Here is a 27,924-nt window from a genome sequence, read left to right as displayed (position 1 = left end):
GCCGGATGAATGGAGCCTCAACTGGATACGAATCCGATTAGAGCATAAAAACATTTAGTCAAACTTGTTTCCTCATCTTCTGGTGCCATGATCATCCATACATGATTTCTTTGGCCTGAATTTTATTAAAATATACCATTGTTATTTTTCTATTAACATGATTTCTGCATTTCATATATATATATATATATATATATATATATATATGGGTTGGCTTTCAATACCACAACTCACAACAAAATCAATATTTAAATATCTGATTGGTGTATGGATTCATGATACAAAACGGGCTCAGGTGCATGACATATCATTTGATGGAAATGTTGTGCCAAATCGGATGTAAATAATTAATCAGTCCTCGACACTTTATTAGCCAGCCGGAAACGATAGCATCTCATGACCAAGACGAATAAGATTATTATCTTTAGATTGAAAACTATCTGAAGATTCCTTGAAGAAATTGTCCATAATTTTTAAGACAATCGGTGATCATCCTATAAATATATATATATATATATATATATATATATATATATATATATATATATATATATATATATATAGAGAGAGAGAGAGAGAGAGAGAGAGAGAGAGATGATTACAAAGCTTTTGAAGGATTCTTTTTCATGTTTTTCTCGGATCTAACTGAACAAGAAATTGATTCTTTCATCGATTCTGACGCAAAGGTAAATTTTTATGAGGTTTGAAAATAGATTGTAAAATGTTTATAAATATCATATATACTCAAGTATTAATTTTTTTATCAAAAAAATACGATCCAAGTATTGTTTCTTAGCAAATCAACCATGCAAAATACAACTGTGGGTCAGATTTACGAAAAACAACCACTATGCAATATAACTTGAAAAAAACAACTAATTAAGTAGTTCAGGCTAGCCAGTTCATCCATTAACCTGTGAGCTGACACGGCCAACGCATCATATAACAGATAATGAAACAAACCCCTACGGAAAACGTTTGTGGGCAATCCCACAGTATCCACAGCACAATATCTGGAAGCGTGAAGTCTATCCGGAACTGTCCCACTAACAGGTGAGTACATACAAAAGCAACAGAAAAAGACAGCTCCTTGTCTAGAGAAACGCACCCATATTTGCAGGGATGATTCATTAATTATTAAATTAATTATATATAACAATAATTTAATAAATTTAACTTTATTAAAATGATTAAAATATTTTTAAAAAATGACATTTAAAATATAAAGAAAAAATAAAAGTCCAACTTAAAAAAAAAACTTTTCGAATCTATCAAAGTTCATTTTTTTGACCTCAAAAAATAACCATGCAATTTCAAAAGTATCACCTTCTAAAGGTATTTTAATTATTTTAATAATGTTAAATACAACTCATTTTAGCTTTATGTTAGATAAATTCTTAACTAGATGCTTTTAACGATATCCTTGTCACCAACAAAGCGAAAAAAGGGGCAAAGAAAAAAAAACTGGTAAAACTTATTTCTCCTTTTTTACTCGTCAAATCCACGGAACAAATAGCATAGCTCAAGTTAATGTATGTAATTATGAGCATAATTAAGGGTAGATCAGAAACTTGATCCATCAGACGGCATCACACCAGAGACCCACAAATGCCGCATACATCTTACACAACCATCAAAGCGCCTCTGGTTTTCCCATCGCACTAAAGACAAAAACTGGACCTTCACTGCTCACAGCAATAGGGAAGCTATAATTATTTAGATTCCGTAACACATAAAGATCTTAATATATATATATACGTTCTCGATTTCAGGGTGACCAATGATTGGATGGCTCCGATTATTTTTCTTCGGTGGTGGTTTTTTTATCCTTCAGGGGTTTTTCTTTTGAGAGAGGTTTCGTCGAAGACGCAGATACGGCCATCTGACTCAGAGCCAATGGGTTTTCTTCGGGTTTCAAAGACCACGAGAGAACTTTTGCGGTAGAATAAGATTCTCTCACCAATGCTTGGCCTGGAAACCACCCTTGTTGCGGGAGAAGAAAGCGTTCTTGGGCTTGGGGATGTCGTGGATGTCCATCACTTGAATGGTTCTTTGCTTCTTAGCTACAAAAGTTTAAATAAATAAAAAATAACCGTTAAACAAAACCAGATTTCAGAAAGGCACATTACTGGTTCAATGCACACCCCCACTATATATATATATATATATAGGCCCACAAGGGGGCAAGCCTCATTTATGTTCAATAATTAAAACCAAGAGAACGGTGTCCTGGTAACCATGGTCCACTGACCGTTGATCTAGAAAAACAAAAGGTGTTTGTAGACTGCGAGGATCGCACTTCAAACCCACGCAACGTCGGCGAGTTTGGGGGACCAGACAGCGGGCTCCAACAAAATGGATGAGCACGAACAAAAGTAGCTCATTAAGAAAAAACCCTAAAACCCCTTAAAAAGAGATGAATTCTGTGGGATAGACGGTCAGTGGGTCCAGATGGGTACCGGATCCGACCCATCTGAAAGGGACGGGCTCGTCAGGCCGTCAAAAGAGGAGACAAAGAAAGGCAGTAACGTGAAAATCAGGAGTGAAAGGATAGGAAAGGCGCACCATTTTGGGCTTCTTGGTAGTTCTCGTGAAGCCGTTTCCTTGCGGACGCGAGCTTTTCTAGATCGATGGCGCACTCCTTCTGTTTCTGCAACAAGAACAAAAGAAAGAAAGGTCAATCTTGTTTATCAGGCTTTCAATTATTTAAAGAAAAAAAAAACTGCCTAACATTTCGGTAATTACATTAGCACTGCTGTTATAATTTGTACAACCACGGTTGATCTTAAAATCATTCAATTGATTTTTGATCATCAAACAGTGGTTAAAATGCCCTTGTTATTGCTTTGTATAGCAAAAAAAAAAACCCACAATAGCACAAGTTCTCTAGAAAAAGGAAGAAAAGTTATTTTAAACTTCATGTCCGTATTTGAAATGTGCATTTAAGCAGGAAGCGTAAAACAAGCCCAACGTTGGGCAGTTTTCTTTTTGTGCAACTTTCAATTCGGGCACTCCATTTGGCTCAAAGAACTGCGTCATACTTGAAAAAGTAAGAAGCGGGTGCGAGAAGCCGTGTGAAGAGTGAAACAAGAATGAGTGCATAAGAAATATGTCAATGTGCAAAGCAGTGCAAAACGTTTAAAAAGTATTAGAGGGAAGAGCGTAAGACACAACATGAGCAAAGCAAATAGAACATGACATAAAAAAAAATATGAAATCAATGCTTTTACTTGGTAAATCTAACTTTAAATTGATCTTACCCAAAATGCCGAGAAACTTACACCTCCAGAAAAACTGGACAATTTAAATTTATGAATTAGGTCACAAATATATCGCTTTTATTTTCTCAAAATAAAATTACAAAAATACAGTCGTTTTTTAATTGTGTTTGTTTTTTCTCTCACAAATAAATGACCTGTTCAAACGCTTATTATCTAAAGAGGCATATAGTACAATCCCTTTTCACATAAAAAGCATGCCGCCAACATCAACGAGGTTGAATTTCTCTTCGAAAAAAGTAGCCTTCTTTCCAAAAAAACAAAAGCATGTAGGTTTACTCTTTTTAGAAGATTCTGGCAACTACGCCCACACTTATTCAAGCAACATTTCCAATGGCAAGGCATAGATTCTTGCCATTGGAGACCACCTTGGGGCCATTGTACCTCGCTTGATAAAGAAAAACACCAGACAAGCGGGCTCCCAAGGCACAACAGGAATGATATTATAAAGAGTTGGAGGGAAACTGGGATATCAAAAAAGATAGAGATTGGGTCAAATGAAATTCTCAATATTTCTTAAGAAAAGGGTACGTTAGTTGATTTTGATTTGTTACCGGGACGGCTGATGACAGGGCAGGGGGCGGATTCTGCTTCGCTTGCGTCTCCACCCTCTGACCGTTTCCTTTTTTAACTTTCGAACCCGATTCCGGGTTGCTGTTCTTGTCCGAACCATCTGAAAGAAGCCAAGAGGGAAGAAGAACAAAACGGATATTAACCAAATCAGGTAAAGAAAAAGGGAAAATCAAGAGGTAGGAAAGAAGCATTATTCCGATGTACTCACGATTTCGATTTGGGGAGCAGGGCGTATCGGAGACCTGAGGCACAGAAAAGACATATGAGAAAATCCTAACATAATTAAGTCTCTTTGCTTTTTAATTTGAAATTGAGCCAAGATTTATCTATGTAACCATTCGAGATTTTTTTTTCCATTTTTTTTTTTTTTTGCTATTCTAGTTTTACAAATTTCATGGGAGCAGGCTTTACCTGGGTGCTACCATTTTGAATTGGCTTAGGTAGGGTTTGTTGAGGGGGTGTCTGCTGGAGAGGCGAGTCGTTACCTGCTCCCACCACCAATCAAATGTTAGAAGTTAGAACCCTCAACATTATCAATAATAATAAGAATAATAATGTGAGAGCCGGGTCGGCTGTCATAGCCAAAAGGTCTCGACTTCGAACCTCATTGATGGGGGAGGGGGGTTGGGGATATATCACAGGAGGAAAATGGTGATTGCAATTTACCAACAATGGAGGATGCACCCACTTCACCGGGGGTGTTCAACTTCACCCATTCATCCACCAGGTCTTTCCATTTCCTGCATAATAAGAAGAAGAATTGGAGAGAGAGAGAGAGAGAGCTCTTAGCTTCTGAGAACCGTCAGAGTCGAACGGGATGAAAGCAGATTTTCCCGGAGCCAAAAACAAGTGGAACGGGTCGTTAGATGTTGACGATATTTGTACCTGACGAGCTGCTTCGCTAGGCGCCGAACCTCGCCGGAATGATGCTTCCGAAGGCCGTTCACTTGCCTACCAACGTCGGTTTCCTTAAACCACGAGAGAGTCAGAGAGACAAGTGTGAACCCCAAAGCAACGAATCGAGAGGTGAAGAGAGAAACACAACCCGAATAACCAAAACTGCCACTAAATGTTTACCTTGAGGGCTTTGAACGTGATGTCCATGTCAGCGAGGCATTCCATCAACTCAACCAGCGATTCGTCACTCTGATTCCAGCAAACAAAAAAGAGGAAAATCGAAAGGTTATTCGCCAAAAGATTCGTAGCAAACTATGCTGAACCGATTCGAAAACCCCGAGACAGAATAAGCAGATTAAGAATCGGATCTCGGTCGAGTCGGAAATTGCAGAGGGAAAAGAGAATGATGAGAATTGAGTGCGTTTGGATGGCTCTGACCTGATCAGGATCTTCGAGTTGTCCTTTGATGATGAGAAGCCGCTCTTGCTCGGAATCGACCGGATGGAGATCGTAGCCGTGGTGCTCCTCCTGGGCAGCGCCGGAGAACGATGGGAGAGTGGCCGGTGACGCACCCTTTATGCCCCGGCTGGTCACCTGCTCCTCCTCCTCCTCATCTTCCTCCTCCTCTTTCTGCTCTTCCTCCTCTTCCTCTTTCCTCTTGCTCCCCGTAGCCGCGCCGAGATCGCAATTCTGGCAACGAGGGACGGTGCTGGCGTAGAGGCGCGCGGCTAGCCCGTCTCGCCGTGACTTGAACTCATGGCCGTAGTCCAAAGACGCCACCGAAATCGCCGTCTCGATGAAGGTCCAAACATCCACGCCGGAATTCCTCAATATCGATCGGAAATCGTCTAAATCCATCCTTTCTTCTCCCTACGGGTTCCTTTCAGAACCCGCCTGCCGGTGAATTGTCACCGGTTGTCCGATGGTTTCCGTCAAACTACGTTACTCAAGCAAGAAAAAGAAGAAAGAGGGATTCGTTACTTTTAAAGATCAGAATCTCTCGAAATCTATCGAAGAAAAAACGCATTCAATCGTTTTCTAATCGCATATGAGACGATCAAAGCTAACAGATGCAAAAAGTACCAGTTTCCTTATGATCTCCTGTGGATTGAATCCGACAAGACGGAATGTGTAAACAAACTGATCGACGGAGTACTGCAGCAGGCCGCAACTCCTCCAAATCAACACAAATGATGAAAAATCACTCAAATTCCTTCTCCGATCGAGTCTATCCAAGCTCAAACAGATCGGATATCCTGGTTTCCACCGAACTCCAGCAGGTTTAAGTTGAAAACCTGAATGTGGAAGAAAATCGGAATTTATGAAACGAAATATTCACGCCGACGTTCGAAAAGGACGCCTCAGAACCACACAAGTTATACCCTAATAAAGGAGAAAAATCAATAACTTATCGACCCTCTAGGTAAGCGAAAGCAGAGAGCCGAAATTCTCACCTTCCGAAACTCATCGGAGGACTCGAGATCCAGCACGTCGTCGAGACAGCAAATCCACCTGCCGCACTATGGAAGACGGCGAAAGCGGCCAAGAATCCGGCAAATTCCACCCGTTTATTCACCGATTCTCACAATATTGAGCTCGGAGAGCGTGGGGAACCCAATCGGAAGCTCCGGAAAGCGGCTCTGCTTTCGAAAGGAGGAAAGATGTCGTTTTTTCCCCTTTTCCTTAATTCTTCCACCTCAAAATCACACCTTTTCTCCTCCCTTACGAAAGATCCGGAACGACAAAAAGGAGAAGAAAAGACAGAGAGAGAGAGAGAGAGAGAGAGAGAGGGGAGGAACCCTGAAACGATCGCTCCTCTGGGGTGCGGGCACGTCGATTTACCGGTTCCTACGTCCAGACTATATCGGAAAGGCGTCAGCACTTCCTCCCGGTTGAACGGAGGAAGATTCCGGCGAGTCTCTGGTTTCTCCGGCGGTCTCGAGAGGCCCTCTTCCTCCGTTCTGGACCAACGCACCCGTTGGGAGAAATGAGAATTCAGAGAGAGGGAAGAGGGTGGGGTGGAATTTAGTGGTCACACTCAGACGTTCACAATACCGATGATCCCGGCATCTTCTTCTGAACTCTATGACGAAACAACCCCCGGCATATTCTTCTGAACTCTATGACGAACCAACCCCCGATACTATGGGAAATGACGGAATAAGCGTATCGGAAATTTCCTTCCGATGTCCGATTCGTGAGTAACATGGGTGCGTCGGGGCAGCCGTCGGGTACCGCCCGCGCACCTGGTGCGTCCTGGGCCGAGTCGGGTTCGGCCCAGACCCGCTAACCGAAGCTTTTATTTATTTATTTATTTTTGGTCAACCAAAACTAGGGGTGTCAATGGGCCCGGTTTACCCGGACACAACCCTAACCAAACCCTATAGGGTTCGAGAGTACGGTGATAAATCAGAAGAACTTGAGTCCGGACCTGAAGGTTTGATTAATACATAGACCCAAGTATAGTTTGAGAAATTTTATATCAGACTCATACTTTTTCAATGTAAAAATGATAAAAAATAAGAATTTATCAGGTATGGTCCGAGTTTGGTTTATCTTATAGTAGACCCGATTAGACTCAAGTACAATTCAAGTTTGGTTTCACCTGAGTCCGAACCAAACTCTACCCGTCCGTTGACACCTCTACCAGAAACACTAAAAAGGAGAGGGAGCGAGAGAAAAAGCAAAAAAAAGCACCTCTTTCCGTTCTTTCTCCTCCTCGTTTGCTGTGTGAGAGATAGTGCGGCCGTAGGGTACCTTTCCTCTTATTCTTGTCCAACAAAGAGAGAGGAAGGGAGGTGGAGTTTTGTTAGCTGGAACTCCTTTCTTTTTTGTTTCTTTGTTTTGAAGTTTTGCTAAAAACTTATTATCTCTGCAGCCCCTTTCTTTTTATCAAAATACCGGTTTACTCCTTATTTTATTAAATATGGATTGTGGATTGGATCTAATCTATTTAAAACACACACAAACAAACAAACAAATATATTGAATTTGTCATCATACTTCCGAACTCGAAACTGTACCCCCCTTACCCATATGACATATGTTTAAAGCATGATATAAATATCGGCGATATTTTGATGATATTTTATTTTTCTGCAGCCTTTAAATGGTAATGCTTTCATCATGCCACCTGATAAAGGTGATGTCATGCCAGACAAGCAGATCTCCTGCAATATGATGTCATGGCTCCATTTGTGTCACTTATTTTTATAGCTACAAAAATAAAGGGCTTGAAAAGGGAGATTCAATAATTTTATAAAAAAAGAAAAAAAAGTTAAAAGTATCGTTTAAATAGTTAAACTAAAATTAAGTGATATAATAAGTAACCTTTTGCTGTCATCAGATCAACTTTTTGAAAAGAAACGCATTGACCTTAAATATCTGAATATTGCGTCGGCTAATCATAAATATGACATACATTATGTGCTTATATGGAATACATCTATGATATATTCCATCAAAAGCTGATAAAAAAGGATAATAATTCACGCCATATAAAATAGTTCATTAGAAGCAAAAAAGAGATGCACACTGCAAGTATTGAACTCTTGACATCCCACAGCTTGACCGCCTTAAGCCTACCAAGCTAGTCAGGTTTGGGAAGCCCTTGTGGGCAGAAACTATGGACGTAAAGTAAACGGTTCAGATTTGGTTTGGATGTAGCCAATACCAGATTCGACTAAAAGCTTATTCCATATCCGTTTTTTTACATTCTTATATCTATCAAGTTCGGATATTTGTAGCAAAGAAACAAAACTATATCTGCGTCCGATTATAATTAAATTATATCATATCAATATCAACGTCGATATAGTTTTGATTTTTTGCTACCACACGAATCACCCTCTAATAACCTGACGTTCCAAGGATACCAGGAAGCTACTCTTTAATCAAATTCTTTTTTCTGATTCTAAAATATGTATATATATAAAATCAAATATCACTTTGGCTTGCCAAATCCTACTAAACCGGGTCAGGGTTGGTCAGATATGGGACACAATCTGATCCATTGACAAGCCTAGAAGAAACAATCTTATTTGTGTTGATGGTTTTACAATTATAAATTATCATATTTAATCCTTCTCGAAAAAATATATGGTCATATTTTATTAACGGCGCCATGCAAGACGTTGTGCCAATAGAGCGTGTTTGGAAGCAAAAATATGGTAAGGAAAATGCAAATAGGAAAGAAAAAATGACAACTTTTTCAACAATTGTAAACAAGAATTGTTTTTTCCAAAAGGTGTGATTTTTTATAGAAAATTTCCTCTCCGAAGGGTACTGGAGGAATTAATTTTCTAATTACCAAAAAATTCTTTTTTATTAGGATCACCCACCACACATCTCATCCCATGGACGGTCACAAGAAGAGCTTCCTCCATCTACAGCCTTCTCCCACCCACCACCATTTTTAGGTCTCTCTCTCTCTCTCTCTCTCACTGAGAGGGGTGCTGAACAGCCTTCCCATTCTCGTTCATTTTTTTTCACGTTTTCTATTATGTTTTTCTCATGTTACACAAACAAGTGAACAATTTTCATTTTAAAAAGTTATTAAGCAAAATTTTCTTTTCTCATGAGAATTTTTCTTGCTTCCAAACGTGCCCGTATAGCTTTTGTGCTACCTTGAAATATGATTCCATGAAAAAGTTAAAGCGAAGAACTAGAAATTGGAAATTGCATATGCCTTGGGAATACCCAATTCCCTCCATTCCCCTCCCATCTTCAATTACATTGATAAATTTAGAATTGAGGGAATAAGATGGCAAGCTGGCCATTTTATTATTCTAGTTGGAATGGGATAAAAAAGAGCATGTTTGGATTTGGCAAAGAATTAATAAGAACTAAGCCCAATACCTTTGCTTCCGAGCCTTCTTTTATTGGCTTTGGTTTTTCTTGCGGAATGTGAATTGGAATCAGGCGTGCTGCAAATTTGTTTTTATTAATAAAATATGTGCATGTTATGGGGAAGGGAAATCTTACACAGATTTGCTAGATACCTAATTAATTAATTAATTAATCTGAAGCTAATGAAGGTCATGTCATATATTGAAAGGATTTTCCTACAATTATTGCTAATTAAATGAGAGAGAGAGAGAGAGAGAGATTAAAATCAGATTTATGAACATTTCCCACTTTGCACGATCGTGTTTCATATGCAACAACCATGAAAAAAAAATCATGGAAAGAAGAAGCAGAGAAGCATGAGATATTAAACCCGACCCATTGAGGTTATGGTATATAAGATGTGGACCCTCATCCAATCTGGATTATGGACCAGCAACTGTTACTTCTAAAATCTGTTCAGAAATTGAGCCTACTTAAGTTGGATAGTCCTTGTGAGATCTGACCCTTGGAAATGCTAGGACATGTGTTATCCACAATCTCATGTCCCGGTACAAGTTTTTTGGACAAAACAGCCATTTTGTCCTTGTACATGGATTTTGCAAGCGTGGGACAACCCTGCACCCAGAGCCCTTTTGTCTCTGGGTGGCGTTTGTGCCCCCACATGAAACGACCACAGTTCAAATTAGAGGTGCAAAACGGTCAGATTGAGGACAGATCAGGTGCAATCACATTGCACACTCCTGCACCTGACTGCCATTCATCTCTGGGGTATATCGTGTCAGCTCTAGGAACTAGTAGAAGATGGAGGGCAGATTATGTGTAGCAGCACACTAAAGTCTGCAATATCGTTATACCTGATCAACTGTCAGTCAGATTCTGGTTAGATTTTGCCAGATCTGAATCCGAATCTGAAATATAAACAATAGTTAGGATTCGGATTTGAATCAGATCTAAGGAGGTAAAGTTGAATTTGAATCCGAAACGCGAGGTAATACCAGTTCAAAAATAAAATAGAACAAAAATAAGCTATTTGCATGTAAAAAAATGAAATTGGGTCGGATTTTTATTTGGTTTAACTTTAGATATGCACTTAAAATACTGAGTTGAATCCAACCCAAATTCAAAATTAATCTGATTGATCTGAATTCATTCAAATGCACATTCAGATTTTGATTAAATTAAGGATCTATATGCAGAAATAATGTCAGACTCGGATCAGATATCCTATCATATCTGATCCGTTTGCAGGCCTATTTCGAATTGTCTTATATCTAAGATCATATGATTTTATGTCTTTGGTTTGCCGGTTCTGACCCCTCCCCTCTCATCAGATTAGAGAACCGTGAACTTGTGTTGTTTTAGGGGTGTTTGAATAGTGGAGGCTCATGGACAGGACAATGCATCCTGTTTTGTACTGTCCATAGAGAGGACTGTTGGGCGGCGACCTGTGCACAAAAGACAGCATGCAGGAGCATAATTGAGGCAGCCATCATTGAGCTCGGATGATGACGGGCGGTGGCTGGAGTAGGGGGAGCTTCTCTTTCTCAGCCAGACTGTTGCCCTCCAATGAGTGCAGACTACTTGTAGCAGTCGGTGAGCAGGATCACCCACTACAAGAAAATTGTTAATTAGCGACGGAAATTAGCGACGGATTTTTTCCGTCGCTAATTAGCAACAGATTAGCTAGAGATAGAATCTGTCGCTAATTCGCGACGGATTAGTGAGGAAACAATTTTTATCGCTAATCTGTCGCTACTTAGCGACTGCATTTTTTGTCGCTACTTTTTATTACAAAAACACCATTTTAGCGATGGATTTAGAGAGGGAACTCTGTCGTCGCTAATCCGTCGCTAATTAGCGACGGCGTAGCGACATAATATATTCCGTCGCTTTTTTTGTATTTTGATTTAGCGACGGCTTAGCGACGGAAACATTCCGTCGCTAAGCCGTCGCTAAATGTCGCGTAAATCCCTAATCCCATCCCTCTTTCTCTTTTTCCTGTTTCGCTGTATTGCTCCCGCCCGCCGCCCTCTCCCTCCCGCCGCCCGTCGGCTCTCGCCACCGTCCGGACGCCGCCGCTCGCCAGCCGCCGCTCCCCGTCCACCGCTCGCCAGCCGGCACTCGCCACCTGCCGCTCCCCGTCAACCTCCCGCCACCGCCCGACGACGCGCAGGTAATCTTCTTCTTCTTCTTCTTCTTCTTCTTCTTCTTCACGCTGTATGCCCCGGCGATGGCCGATGAGGTTGAGCCCGGGCTATCGGCGGCGAACCTCGCATGAGCTTGCCTTGCCTCAAGCTCATGGCCTGAGGTGAGGCTTCGCCTGAGCCGGGCTTGCCTCAGGCTCATAGCCTGAGGTGAGTCCTCGCTTGAGCCAGCCTCATGCTCGAGCCATAAGGTGTGCTCGTTGAGGCCAGGGTCGAGCCCTTAGTTGATTTTGCAAACCATTCTGACAAATTAACAGTTGATTTGGATGGTGGAAGCACAGGCACTCGGGCTTATGTCTATGAGTGGTTCCCTGATAACAGTAGACACCATGTAAGTCTTCCATTGATAGTTGAATCATTGCCTAAAGATCCTCAAAGAAAACCCATTGTGAGGAATGGTCGTGCTTATCGTCGTATGGAAACAGAACCAGGTTTTCATAAGTTAGTACACAATATCTCGGGATTAAAGTCTGCCATAGAGCCTCTTCTTCAGTGGGCTGAGAAGCAAATACCCAAAAGAGCACACAGGACTACGCCTTTATACCTTTATGCTACAGCAGGTCTTCGACGGCTACCACAAGCTGATTCAGAATGGCTTCTGAATAAGGCATGGTTAATTTTAAAAAATTCATCATTCATGTGTCAGAAGGATCATGTGAAGATTATCAGTGGCATGGATGAAGCTTATTATGGATGGATAGCTCTTAATTATCACATGAATACATTAGGTTTTGGAAAATCAAAAGCAACATTTGGCTCTCTAGACTTGGGCGGTTCCTCACTACAAGTAACTTTCGAAACTCGGGATATTTTGCATGGTAGAACAAGTCTGGATTTTAGCATTGGAGCTGCTAAGCATCATCTTAGCGCATATTCTCTTTCTGGTTATGGACTAAATGATGCATTTGATAAATCTGTAGCTCTCCTTCTCAAGAAGCAGGTTGGAAACATCAATAAAAAGATAAATGGCAAGATAGAACTTACTCATCCGTGCTTGCAGACTGGGTATAGGGAACAGTATGTATGTACCCAATGTGATCCAATTGATCAGGAAGGGAGTTCCCTGGTTGGGAGAAAAAGCATGAGGAAAGAATCAGGAACCATTATTGTGTTGCAGGGTAGCCCACATTGGGAGGATTGTGCATCACTTGCAAAATCAACTGTTAATTTGTCAGAATGGTTGCATTTGGATGCTGGCACGGATTTTGCAAAATCAACTAAGGGAGGATTTTGCATTTGTCAGAATGGTTGCATTTGAAAACATGGGAGCAATTTGAAAAATTAGCCTTTAGTTTTTTCATCGAGTTCTCACTACAATTTGATGTTCAAGCTTCAAAAACAAGGTTCGGAGTGCACTTATAATTTTTCTCCCTTTTTTTAGGGGAAGACGCTAGTTTAAAAAAATATATCATCAATGCTTCTTTTTCACTTTATTTCATCGCATTTCATCATTAGATATATCATCAACAGTTTAGTTGTTTTTTGCATTGCATAAGTGTTTGTGTTTCCCTAATTAGCTTCAATATTCATTTTAACACAGTGTTTTTTGCAGATTTCTCAACATAACTCGCTTGTGCCCCGCCACCCGTGGTAAGTAAGTGACAAAAAAAATGCAAATCGGGTAAATACCCGTGGTGAGTAAGTGATGCAAGCGCATCACATGTTATTTAATTTATTAAATGTAACACTTTATTGTTCACACACTCACTTAGTTGTTGATATCTAGGACTGCTTTGTTGGAGTTCGGAGATCATGCTGAGCATGATTTTTATGTATGAGAATAGAAGTGTTCTTATTTTTGGAGTACGGAGTCCATGCTATGCATGGTAGTAGTTAGTGGGATATTGAAGTGTGTTTGCTGCAGGTACATGTTTGACATTTGTTTGATATGAATTATTTCGATGTATTACAATGTTTGATGTGATTGTATTCATGCTTACATGTAGTTACTTTCAATTTGATTATGCTTTCCATGTGAAATTGTATACTGAAAGCATGCTTCAAATGAATGTATCGTGTCATGAATAGTTTGCACATGAAAATATTAAGTTATCAATGCATGCATCATAATTCTTGTGATTGTATGACATCATATATTGCATGATAAATTTGATATTTTCTTCATCATAGCATTCTGATGGTTCTCTTTTAACTGGTTAGGATACTATTCGTAACATCATACGACAGAATGACTGCAAATCGTGAATGGATGTACCGTAGGATAGTGGACAATGAGTTATCGCATGAATATATGGATGGTGTCGATAGTTTTATTGAATTTGCAACGGCAAGTGTCAGTACGGTAGATCCCACAGGTCGGATTAGGTGTCCCTGCAAGATTTGTAAGAATAATCGATTTGTAGAACCTCATGGCGTTAGACATCACCTATACAGGAAGGGTTTTGTGAGTGATTATCAGAACTGGACGTTTCATGGAGAAGAATTTAGAAACGATTTTGATGCACGGGTGAATGTGGTGCACGATAATCCATATACGAATTTGATATTTGATGCTGCAGGAACAGAACTGGGTTCTGCTATGAGTTCTAGTGATGTAAGAACTGTCGTAGATGAAGAATCACCAAACGATGCAGCTAGTAGATTTTATGATTTACTTAAAGATGCTGATGAGCCACTTTGGAACGGTTGTGAGAGTCACACTATCTTGTCTGCAGTTCTTCAACTAATGAATTTGAAGTCCGAGTATAATTTGAGTCAATCATGTTTTGACCGTTTGTGCATGATTGTGAAGAGTATGTTGCCTAAAGATGAGAAATTGCCACAAAATTTCTATCGTGCGAAAGTTATGGTCAACGCTCTAGGTATGGGTTACAAAAAGATTGATGCTTGTCCAAATCACTGCATGTTGTATTTCAAGGAGCAGGAAAACGACATATCATGCCCGTCATGTGGGCATCCTCGGTTCAAGCCAAAGACAAGAGGCAATGGTAGCACGAGATCAAAGGAACTTTCATACAAGTCGCTCCGCTACTTTCCTATCACTCCTAGATTGCAGTGATTGTATATGTCTTCAAAGACAGGTAAACACATGAGATGGCATGCAAATAAAGTTCAACACGATGAAAACAAGATCACGCATCCTGTTGACGCTGAAGCTTGGAAGCACTTTGATCGTACTCATCAGAATTTCGCAATGGAAGTGCGAAATGTTAGACTCGGTCTATGTACAGATGGATTTAATCCATTTGGGGGTAGATCAACTTCATACTCATGCTGGCCAGTATTTGTAACTCCATACAACCTTCCACCAAGCTTGTGTATGAAACGTCCAAATCTTTTCTTGTCTCTGTTGATCCCTGGTCCGACCTCACCTGGCCAAAATCTTGATGTATATCTAAGGCCATTGATTGATGAATTAAAAGTACTGTGGGATGACGGTGTTACCACATATGATGCCCACAAAAAACAAAATTTCAACATGAAGGCCGCTGTTCTATGGACAATCAGTGACTTCCCTGCATATGGTATGTTATCTGGTTGGAGCACACATGGGAGGTTAGCTTGTCCATACTGCATGGAGGATTCCAAAGCTTTTAGATTGAGGCATGGAAGGAAGCCTTGCTGGTTTGATTGTCATCATCGATTTCTACCCAGCGATCATCCGTTCCGACGTCAAAAGAATGCATTTAAAGCAGACACAACTGAAACGGAAGGTCCATCCTCAAGATTGTCCGGCATAGAGATTCTAAGAAGATTGTGATACTTTCCAGTTGTATTAACAGATGCCCGCAGTCCTACACCCTTCCGTGGATTTGGGAAGGATCACAATTGGACGAAAAAATCTATTTTTTGGGAACTACCGTATTGGCCGACCCTATTGATACGACATAATTTGGATGTGATGCATGTAGAGAAAAATGTGTTTGATAATGTGTTCAATACAGTAATGAATATTAAAGGAAAAACGAAGGATAATCCGAAGGCTCGTATGGATTTAAAATTAATATGTAAAAGACCAGAATTGGAACTCAAAGAGTATAATGGCAAAGTACTGAAACCAAAGGCGAAGTACGTGCTCGGACCTGATCAAATAAAACATGTATGTCAATGGTTAAGACAACTGAGATTTCCAGATGGATATGTCTCTAACATTGCTCGGGCTGTGAAGATTGACGATGGACAGTTATATAGGTTGAAGAGCCATGATTGTCATATCTTTATGCAACGATTGATACCCCTAGCATTCCATGATATGTTAGACAAACCTATATGGGGGGTATTGTCTGAGTTGAGCGGATTTTTCAGAACATTGTGCGCATCGGAGGTCGTTTTATCAGATGTAAAGAATCTCGAGGACTCTGTCATCACCACTGTTTGTCTGTTAGAAAAGATATTTCCGCCAGCATTTTTCGATGTTATGGAACATTTGATCATACATCTGCCATATGAACTAAGGGTTGGTGGCCCTGTGTAATATCGATGGATGTACCCATTTGAAAGGTATATGTTTTTTTATATTTGTCTCTTTAATGACAGATATTTAAAATTTGAAATGTATATTCTTGTCAGATGCATGTTCGACCTAAAAAAAAAGGTTCGTAATAAAGCAAGAGTAGAAGGCTCTATTTGTGAGGCGTACACTTTAGAAGAGATTTCAAATTTCTCATCTATGTACTTCGAACCTCATATTCCAACACGTTACACATGCCCGCCCCGTAACGATGATGGAGAACAAGTAACTGTAGCTGACAAGCTGTCGATATTTCAACCACTTGGGCATGCATTTGGTAGTTGCCGATCAAGGCTATTGACAGATCGAGAGCAAGATGCAGCACACATCTATATTCTTTTTAATTGCTCAGCGATCGACCCATACATCGAGTAAGTATATGTATATGCAACTCAATTATAAATCCTTTTATGTTCTATATGTGGATACATGGCTCGGTAATATAAGTATTTGTGGTTTGCAAACGATTTGATCTGGAGTTGCAAAACGAAGTTTCACATCTCACTGATGCAGAAGTACAAAAAGAACGTGAAACTAAGTTTATGGAGTGGTTGAAACAGTTGGTAAAGAAGCTAACATAAATTTTGTACTTATAAACAACACTAAGTTACTTAATTTATCGTGATCACAATCATTGTTTATGTTTGTGCGTAGGTAGAATCACATATAGAGTTTTTTTAGATGCCTTAGAACACATATGAACATGCTATAATCACATATTCAATTTTTTGACTGCCTTAGAGCACATATGAGCATGATAGAATCACATATAGAGTTTTTTTATTACCTTAGATCACACATGAGCACATGATAGAATCACATATAGTGTGTAATTTATTTCATTATGTTTTGTTTATCAATACTGACTGTTCTTTTCTTGTGTAGGCTGCTAGCGATAATCAGGGTAGTGGAGTTGAAGGGACAGATAAAGACAATGAACAAGAAGTCGCACAAAATCTTAGCGATGATTAGAGGACTGTGTTAAAGAAGTTCTATTTTTTTATGTTTCCTAATTGTAATTGTTGAATTGCAAATAATTAAACTTCTTAATTTTAAGGTGGAACGATTAATTGTTGTAGATTCTTGTTATATGAAATTTTTTGTGTGGTTTGTTTTTTATTTACAGGAAATATAAATTATACAGGAAATAGAAATTGCTCGGTATTTAATTTTCAAATAATTTTTTTTTAATTTTTTTTCGTGTTTGCGACGGATTAGCGACGGAACCATCTGTCGCTATTCATATTAATCTAGCGACGGCGTAGCGACAGAATTAAATCCGTCGCCAAGCGGTGGTCGACGTTGAGTACCGGCGGATTGGCGACGGAATATAGTGCTCGTTATTCCATCGCAATTAGCGACGGACCTGGCGACGGAATAATTCTGTCGCCAGTTAGCGTCGAAATATTCGCGACGTAAGCATACTGTTGCCTCGTTGTCGCTAATCCATCGCTAACATGGTTAGCAACGGATTAGCGACGGCATGTGGTCGTCGCTAATCTACTGCTTTGTTGTAGTGACCCTTCCCTCTGAATGAGAAAAATACCAGAAGGAAAGGTAAAGGGTTTTGACCTCTTCACTTTCTTATTTTTCATCTGATTTTCACTGTGTCGGGGTTGCTCATGGATACCCCTTTTATAGGCACAGAAAGGGAACAGTTTGCGTAATTGTTCCCTCCTAATTCTGCACATTTATATCGAAAGGAACACCTTCTAGGAGAGGTTATCCATAATGTGGGTAACTCCCACTAACGGTGGCTTATCCCAACATTCTCCCACTTGTTTTGATGATAAACCATTAACCAGAAAACTTTATGGGAATGACTTGATAAATAGATTGGCCTTTATAATCTATTCTATAGATCCTTAGTTAAATCTCTAATCCTTATGAAATTGACAACAAACAAATAACAACGAGAATCAATGAACTGAATGTGATCACTTTATCTATATGTATATGTCAAAAAGAGTTTAACAAGTCCATCCTCAATACATATTCGGAATATAATCTCAGTGCTAGCCCTTTAGTAAGAGGATCAACAATCATCTCTTTGGTACCAATATTAATGATATAAACTAGATGATTCTCTGTCCGTTCTTTAACAACAAAACACTTTAGCTCCATATGCTTGCATGACATAGTACTTTTGTTGTTGTTCAAAAAGGACACCGCAACTTCATTATCACAGTAGACCTTCAATGGCTTTTCAATGGAATCAATCACCTTTAACTCTGATATGAAGTTCTTCAACCATTTGGGTTGCGAGGTAGTCTCGTACAATGCTATAAATTCTACCTCCATGGTGTGAGCAGCAGTAGTCGTCTGCTTCCCACTCCTTCAAGAGATCACACCCCCAACAAGTAAGAAGACGTACCCAGTAGTAGACTTTCTACTGTTAAGGCATCCTCCTAAGTCCGCATTTGAGTAGCCAATGACCTCGAGGTGATCAGCTTTGTGATACGTCAACATATAGTCTTTTGTTCCTTGCAAATACCGCAAGACTTTCTTGGCAGCCTTCCAATGAGGTATGCCTGGGTTAGACTGAAATCTGAACGAGAACAAGTTTGCATGTATTGCAAGCTGCCAACAACTGATGCATATGGATAAATACTCAATTGTGCTTTGTCAATATCGTCCTATGGACAATCCTTTAGGCTTAGTTTGTCACCTTTTGATATGGGTGTTGGACTAGGAGAACAAATTTCCATCCCATATCGCTTTAACAACTTATTTATGTAGGATCTTTGGGAGAGGCCTAGAAAACCTTTCGCACTGTCTCGATGGATCTCTATGTCAAGTATATAAGCAGCCTCACCCATATATTTCATATCAAAATGTGATGCAAGAAACTGTTTTATCTCTGAAAGTAACTTTATATCGTTGGTTGCAAGCAAAATGTCATCCACATATAACATCAATATAATGAACTTACTCCCACTTTCCTTAAGGTATATACATTGATCAATAATGTTTTCTATAAACCTAAAAGTCACAATGACTTGGAAAAATTTAATATACCATTGTCGGGAGGCATGTTTAAGTTCATACATAGAATTATTGAGCTTGCAAACCAGATGATCATTTTCAGAGAAACTAAGAGGTTGATCCATATATACCTTTTCATTCAGATCCCCGTTGAGGAGCACTGTTTTCACATCCATCTGATGTAGCTCCAAGTCATAATGTGCTACGAGGGCCAAAATTATTCTCATTGAATCTTTAGTTGAGACGAAAAAAATTGTCGCATTATAGTCAATGCCCTCCATCTGGGTGAACCTTTTAGCAACCAATCTTGCCTTATGTCGCTCTATGTTATATTTGAAGTTCTTTTTTGTTTTAAAAACCCATTTACACCCTACGGGTTTTACTCTCTTAGGTAACTCGACAAGATTTTATACTTGATTCTTAGCCATAGAGTCTAACTCTTCTTTCATGACTTCTATCTAGTGTGAAGATTGTTTGCTTTCCACAGCTTTCATAAAGGTTAATGGGTCACCATCTATACTTATGAAATCATCAGGCCCCTAAAGGTACACCACATAATCGGGATATATGACAAATCTCTTCATTCTTGTGGATCTCCAAACAGGTCATTCTTCAGGCTCAGATTGAACCTAATTATCCTATTCATGCTCATCTGCATTGTCCACAATAGGTTCACTTTGGATTTGTGTATCAACAACCAGGTGATCAACCACATCATCATTAGGGATAATAATGTAGTATCTTTCGGTGTTTTCTTTATCAGGTGGTGAAATTGGATCCTGTACTTTCTCAAAACCAAGGTTTTGAAATGCGCTTAATCCTACTGAACTATCTTTAAGAAATTTTGCCTTATCCGTTTCAACAATCTCTGGTGAATGAGATAGGCAATAAAACTTGTATCATTTTTATCTCTCTAGATAACCAATGGAATATCCACTGGCTGTTCTTGGATCAAAGGCTTTAATGTGGGGGTTATACAGCTTAGCCTCTGCAGCACATCCCCATATGTGCATATAAGACAGTGATGGTTTCTTACCTATCCACAACTCGTAGGGAGTTTTAGGCATAGATTTAGTAGGAACCTTATTCAAAATACGCACAACAGTCTTTAAGGCTTCACCCCACAACTTTATGCAAAGTGTTGAATAATTCAACATGGTCCTGACCATTTCTTTAAGCGTACAATTTCTCATTTCAGCTACACCATTCTGGTAGGCACTACCAAGCATGGTATATTGATACACAATGCCTTCCTCTTTGAGAAATCACGCTAATGATCCTTCCATTTGCCCTATCTCACTACAACAAAGCAGTAGATTAGCGACGACCACATTCCGTCGCTAACATGGTTAGCGACAACGAGGCGACAGTATGCTTACGTCGCGAATATTTCGATGCTAACTGGCGACAGAATTATTCTGTCGCCAGGTCTGTCGCTAATTGCGACGGAATAACGAGCTCTATATTCCGTCGCCAATCCGCCGGTACTAAACGGCAACCACGGCTTTGCGACAGATTTACTTCTGTCGCTATGCCGTCGCTAGATTAATATGAATAGCGATGGATGGTTCCGTCGCTAATCCGTCGCAAACACGAAAAAAAATTAAAAAAAAATTATTGAAAATTAAATACCGAGCAATTTCTATTTCCTGTACAATTTATATTTCCTGTAAATAAAAAACAAACCACAAAAAAAATTTCATATAACAAGAATCTACAACAATTAATCGTTCCACCTTAAAATTAAGAAGTTTAATTATTTACAATTCAACAATTACAATTAGGAAACATAAAAAAATAGAACTTCTTCAACACAGTCCTCTAATCATCGCCAAGATTTTGTGCGACTTCTTGTTCATTGTCTTTATCTGTCCCTTCAGCTCCACTACGCTGATTATCGCTAGCAGCCTACACAAGAAAAGAACAGTCAGTATTGATAAACAAAATATAATGAAATAAATTACACACTATATGTGATTCTATCATGTGCTCATGTGTGATCTAAGGCAATAAAAAACTCTATATGTGATTCTATCATGCTCATATATGCTCTAAGGCAGACAAAAAGTTATATATATATATATATATATATATATATATATATATATATATATATATATGTGATTCTATCATGCTCATATGTGTGCTAAGGCAGTCAAAAAATTGAATATGTGATTATAGCATGTTCATATGTGTTCTAAGGCATCTAGAAAAACTCTATATGTGATTCTACCATGCTCAGATGTGCTTTAAGGCAGGCAAAAAACTATATATGTGATTCGATCATGCTCGTATGTGTGCTAAGGCAGTCAAAAAATTGAATATGTGAATATAGCATGCTCATATGTGCTCTAAGGCAGGCAAAGCAAAAAAAATTATATGTGATTCTATCATAAATGATATATAGCATGTTCATATGTGTTCTAAGGCAGTAAAAAAACTCTATATGTTATTATAGCATGCTCATATGTGTGCTAAGGTAGTAAAAAAACTGAATATGTGATTATAATAAGCTCATATGTGTTCTTAGGCAGTCAAAAAACTGAATATGTGATTATAGCATGCTCATATGTGTTCTAATGCAGTAAAAAAAACTTTATATGTGATTCTATCATGCTCATATATGTTCTTAGGAAAGCAAAAAAACTTTATATGTGATTATAGCATACTCATATGTGCTCTAATGCAATAAAAAAACTCTATATGTTATTATAGCATGCTCATATGTGCTCTAAGGCAGTCAAAAAACTGAATATGTGATTATAACATGCTCATATGTGTTCTTAGGCAGTCAAAAAACTGAATATGTGATTATAGCATGCTCATATGTGTTCTAATGCAGTCAAAAAAACGTTATATGTGATTCTATCATGCTCATATGTGCTCTAAGGCAGACAAAAAAACTTTATATGCGATTATAGTATGCTCATATGTGCTCTAATGCAATAAAAAAACTCTATATGTTATTATAGCATGCTCATATGTGCTCTAAGGCAGTCAAAAAACTGAATATGTGATTATAACATGCTCATATGTGTTCTTAGGCAGTCAAAAAACTGAATATGTGATTATAGCATGCTCATATGTGTTCTAATGCAGTAAAAAAAACTTTATATGTGATTCTATCATGCTCATATGTGTTCTTAGGCAGGCAAAAAAACTTTATATGTGATTATAGCATGCTCATATGTGCTCTAATGGAATAAAAAAACTCTATATGTTATTATAGCATGCTCATATGTGCTCTAAGGCAGTTAAAAAACTGAATATGTGATTATAACATGCTCATATGTGTTCTTAGGCAGACAAAAAGTTATATATGTGATTCGATTATGCTCATATGTGTTCTAAGGCAGACAAAAAAACTGAATATGTGATTATACCTGAGAGGGACCTGGAATCGAAGATCCCCTATCCTGAACAGCGGCCTTGATCTTATTTCGGAGAAAGGGGGCGACGGTGTATTGGAAGTAGTTATTCAGTGATTCATTAATGATCTGGCGTACATCATCACCGAAAAGAATAGTCGGCTGCTTGGAACTTATGTCGGCGCAAGAAGTCGGTGAGCCGTAACTGGAAAAACCAATAACTGGTGAAGTGTTCATATTACTCCCAAACCCGAACACGCGACCTTTTTTGGGTTCACCTGCTGCAGTCACCCATGCTGTAGGATCAAATGATGGATGCTGAGTAGCGTCATCGCCATACCGCTCTACCATCTGTTGCTCATATGCCTCCTACAAAATAATGTTTAAAGTATTCATTAATAATTAATGATAACATTATGATAACTTGCATATATATTGCAATGATTATTAATAGAATTAATACATACCGTTGTCGTTCTCGCCTTCTCTGATACGAAGACTCCCGTGGTCTTCCGTTTATTTGTTTCAACAAACACATCCTTATATGGTACACTGTCTCCTTTTTTTGCTTCCTGCGAAGTTAAATGACAAAAGATTTAATACACAAGTTTGCAACAATACTTATAAAATTAATATTATATATTGATGAGTTATCATTTTCTTTAGGTGACTCCCAAATGTCTTAGATCCACCTGTGTGTAGATGAACTTCGGGCATCTTCGATCGATTTTGTGCAGCCTTCGCAGAGCGATTTCTAAATACATCTCCCGCTCACTTATCGCACATTTCATCCCAGTAATCTCTCCTGATAGTAATAGGACCATGGCCCTTCCACAGTAATGGATCATCTACTACGCCAGATGCTTTTTTTGCTGCAGTCTTCATAGTGTGCAGCATGTCTGCAAATTGATTGGCAACCACCTTCTGCCACACCTTCCTTGCATCATTTTCTTCCACCGTAGTTGCGAAGCGATTCGAAGCCTACAAATATTTTCAGAAAGTTAGTAGACATTGCTTAAATAAATTAAATATGAAACACATTAACTATGAGGAACAACTGTATACCATGAATGAGGACCACAATCTGTCTAACACCTCCTTTGGGTACTCTTTCCATTGAGCAACTAGTCTTGGTAGATGTTGAAGAAGTGAATTCCTAATCTTCCGTACTACTTCTTGTGGCTCAAACCTCGTGCTGCACATGAATTGTTACACAGTAAATATCAATATAAAATATTTAAAATATATGCAATAATTGAAAACAAAATACTTATGGTCGATTATCGATATACACTATTCGAATGAGTCTTCTTATGCCAGCCTGAGAAGACCCTGTTTCCTGTGTTGGCTGTTGACTTGTGTGATCAACTGGTGTAGGTGGGTCGTGTACAGGCGCAACATCATCTGTAAAAAAATACATTAGAAATTCTCAGAATGCGCATTTGAACTAATCAAGCATCCAATTAGTTATATGATATACCTATCACAGGAGCCCGTGAAGATGAAGGCTGAGCTTGGCTACTACTGGATGAGCGACCATTATAACCTCCATGAACCATATTCTAACAAATAACATATGTCATACAATACATTCAAATAATTCACATCAAGTATTACAATGCATTCAAGTCATTCACATCAAGCATTGCAATGCATTCAAATAATTCAAATCATTCACATCAAGTATTGCACTAATTCAAATCATTCGTTGCATAAATTATAATACATTCAGATAATTGAAATCATTCACATCAAGTATTACAATGCATTCGAATCATTCGTATCAAGTATTACAATACATTCAAATAAAATTTTTAATCATTCACACCAAGTATTGCAATACAACTCACATCAAGTATTACAATGCATTTAAATAGAGGTTTGTAGTATAAGATTTTGCTCACTAGCTTGAGAATTCTTCCTCGTTACTAGTTTAACTTTCTTCTTCTTCTTCTTCTTTATTGTTTGCCCATCCACTTGGTACATCATTTGGATCACATTCCTCAATGAATGTTTCATCGGCCAATGGAGATATGACATACATATCATGCGCAACATCGTGACCAAAAGCGAAGTCATAGACATCATCTGATTAATAGTAATCACTGTCTTTAGCTAACTCATCTTTATGTAACTGATCATACTCGGGGTATAGTTTGGATTTCACCTTGCAAACTACCCACCATTTATTTCTATCTGACTTTTTTATACTCGGATATGAAGTATAATAAACTTGTTGAGCTTGCGAGGCTAATATGAATGATTCATATGTTCCAAACCTGGATTTATAATTCACCTCCACAATGCCTGAAGCTTTGTCGAGTCTTGTTGCAGTTGGATCAAACCAATGACACTTGAATATTGTAACCCTGTTATTCATGCCTAAGTAAGTCAACTCCATTATTTCCTCTATAACACCGTAGTAATCATGTTCATTTTCACCGTAACTGCTACCCTTGACACACACGCCACTATTTATCGTTGATTTGTTTATACCGTAGTCTTTTGTATGGAATCAATAACCATTTACGATATACCCGTTGTAGCATTGCACAACTTTGGTCGGACCATTTTCTAAATCACATATTCCTTGATCTTTAACATCACCATGGCGAACCTACGCACAGACATAAACAATGATTGTGATCACGATCAATTAAGTAACTTAGTGTTGTTTATAAGTACATAATTTATGTTAGCTTCTTTACCAACTGTTTCAACCACTCCACAAACTTAGTTTCACGTTCTTTTTGTACTTCTGCATCAGTGAGTTGTGAAACTTCGCTTTGCAATTTCAGATCAAATCATCTGCAAACCACAAATACTTATATTACCGAGCCATGTATCCACATATAGAACATAAAAGGATTTATAATTGAGTTGCATATACATATACTTACTCGATGTATGGGTCGATCGCTGAGCAATTAAAAAGAATATAGATGTGTGCTGCATCTTGCTCTCGATCTGTCAATAACCTTGATCGGCAACTACCAAATGCATGCCCAAGTGGTTGAAATATCGACAGCTTGTCAGCTACAGTTACTTGTTCTCCATCATCGTTACGGGGCGGGCATGTGTAACGTGTTGAAATATGAGGTTCGAAGTACATAGATGAGAAATTTGAAATCTCTTCTAAAGTGTACATCTCACAAATAGAGCCTTCTACTCTTGTTTTATTATGAACCTTTTTTTTAGGTCAAACATGCATCTGACAAGAATATACATTTCAAATTTTAAATATCTGTCATTAAAGAGACAAATATAAAAAAACATATACCTTTCAAATGGGTACATCCATCGATATTGCACAGGGCCACCAACCCTTAGTTCATATGGCAGATGTATGATCAAATGTTCCATAACATCAAAAAATGCTGGCGGAAATATCTTTTCTAACAGACAAACAGTGGTGATGACAGAGTCCTCGAGATTCTTTACATCTGATACAACGACCTCCAATGCGCACAATGTTCTGAAAAATCCGCTCAACTCAGACAATACCCCACATATAGGTTTGTCTAACATATCATGGAATGCTAGGGGTATCAATCGTTGCATAAAGATATGACAATCATGGCTCTTCAACCCATATAATTGTCCATCGTCAATCTTCACAGCCCGAGCAATGTTAGAGACATATCCATCTGGAAATCTCAATTGTCTCAACCATTGACATACATGTTTTATTTGATCAGGTCCGAGCACGTACTTTGCCTTTGGTTCAGTACTTTGCCATTATACTCTTTGAGTTCCAATTCTGGTCTTTTACATATTAATTTTAAATCCATACGGGCCTTCGAATTATCCTTCGTTTTTCCTTTAATATTCATTACTGTATTGAACACATTATCAAACACATTTTTCTCTACATGCATCACATCCCAATTATGTCGTATCAATAGGGTCGGCCAATACAGTAGTTCCCAAAAAATAGATTTTTTCGTCCAATTGTGATCCTTCCCAAATCCACAGAAGGGTGTAGGACTGCGGACATCTGTTAATACATCTGGAAAGTATCCCAATCTTCTTAGAATCTCTATGCCGGACAATCTTGAGGATGGACCTTCCATTTCAGTTGTGCCTTCTTGAAGACATATACAATCGCTGCAATCTAGGAGTGATAGGAAAGTAGCGGAGCGACTTGTATGAAACTTCCTTTGATCTCGTGCTACCATTGCCTCTTGTCTTTGGCTTGAACCGAGGATGCCCACATGTCGGGCATGATATGTCATTTTCCTGCTCCTTGAAATACAACATGCAATGATTTGGACAAACATCAATTTTTTTTAACCCATACCTAGAGCGTTGACCATAACTTTCGCACGATAGAAATTTTGTGGCAATTTCTCATCTTTAGGCAACATACTCTTCACAATCATGCACAAACGGTCAAAACATGATTGACTCAAATTATACTTGGACTTCAAATTCATTAGTTGAAGAACTGCAGACAAGATAGTGTGACTCTCACAACCGTTCCAAAGTGGCTCATCAGCATCTTTAAGTAAATCATAAAATCTACTAGCTGCATCGTTTGGTGATTCTTCATCTACGACAGTTCTTACATCACTAGAACTCATAGCAGAACCCAGTTCTTTTCCTACGGCATCAAATATCAAATTCGTATATGGATTATCGTGCACCACATTCACCCGTGCATCAAAATCGTTTCTAAATTCTTCTCCATGAAACGTCCAGTTCTGATAATAACTCACAAAACCCTTCCTGTATAGGTGATGTCTAACGCCATGAGGTTCTACAAATCGATTATTCTTACAAATCTTGCAGGGACACCTAATCCGACCTGTGGGATCTACTGTACTGACACTTGTCGTTGCAAATTCAATAAAACTGTCAACACCATCCATATATTCATGCGATAACTCATTGTCCACTATCCTACGGTACATCCATTCACAGTTTGCAGTCATTTTGTCGTATGATGTTACGAATAGTATCCTAACCAGTTAAAAGAGAACCATCAGAATGCTATGATGAAGAAAATATCAAATTTATCATGCAATATATGATGTCATACAATCACAAGAATTATGATGCATGCATTGATAACTTAATATTTTCATGTGCAAACTATTCATGACACGATACATTCATTTGAAGCATGCTTTCAGTATACAATTTCACATGGAAAACATAATCAAATTGAAAGTAACTACATGTAAGCATGAATACAATCACATCAAACATTGCAATACATCGAAATAATTCATATCAAACAAATGCCAAACATGTACCTGCAGCAAACACACTTCAATATCCCACTAACTACTACCATG

General features: G+C 38.6%; 1 protein-coding gene and 1 pseudogene across 3 annotated transcripts; one reads left to right on the top strand and one right to left on the bottom strand.

Annotated features, from left to right (window-relative positions):
* Positions 1-1,468: 1,468 nt before the first annotated feature.
* LOC149848589 (putative mediator of RNA polymerase II transcription subunit 26c) lies at positions 1,469-6,326 on the bottom strand. Of its 3 annotated transcripts, none has more exons than XM_089996300.1 (10): positions 6,203-6,326; positions 5,187-5,685; positions 4,929-4,997; positions 4,737-4,819; positions 4,518-4,591; positions 4,263-4,336; positions 4,060-4,093; positions 3,833-3,951; positions 2,566-2,650; positions 1,469-2,063 (listed from the first exon to the last, which is right to left on the bottom strand). In XM_089996300.1, exons 2-10 carry the CDS (start codon positions 5,604-5,606, stop codon positions 1,957-1,959), a joined length of 1,065 nt encoding a protein of 354 aa, XP_089852426.1. In that variant the 5' UTR covers positions 5,607-5,685; positions 6,203-6,326; the 3' UTR covers positions 1,469-1,956. The 3 variants fall into 3 exon arrangements, with proteins under 3 accessions (XP_089852426.1, XP_089852418.1, XP_089852435.1); XM_089996292.1 differs by lacking the exon at positions 6,203-6,326 and adding an exon at positions 5,832-6,131; XM_089996309.1 differs by lacking the exon at positions 6,203-6,326 and adding an exon at positions 5,832-5,890 and having other exon boundaries at positions 5,187-5,693.
* Positions 6,327-11,101: 4,775 nt separating this feature from the next.
* LOC149848588 (putative apyrase 7 pseudogene) lies at positions 11,102-13,058 on the top strand (annotated as a pseudogene).
* The last annotated feature ends 14,866 nt before the right edge of the window (positions 13,059-27,924 follow it).

The sequence above is a fragment of the Nuphar pumila genome, chromosome 1 (assembly GCF_984573655.1).
Source record: "Nuphar pumila chromosome 1, dmNupPumi1.hap1.1, whole genome shotgun sequence".
Classification (NCBI taxonomy): domain Eukaryota; kingdom Viridiplantae; phylum Streptophyta; class Magnoliopsida; order Nymphaeales; family Nymphaeaceae; genus Nuphar; species Nuphar pumila.
This window is presented reverse-complemented; position numbering and strand designations above follow the sequence as displayed.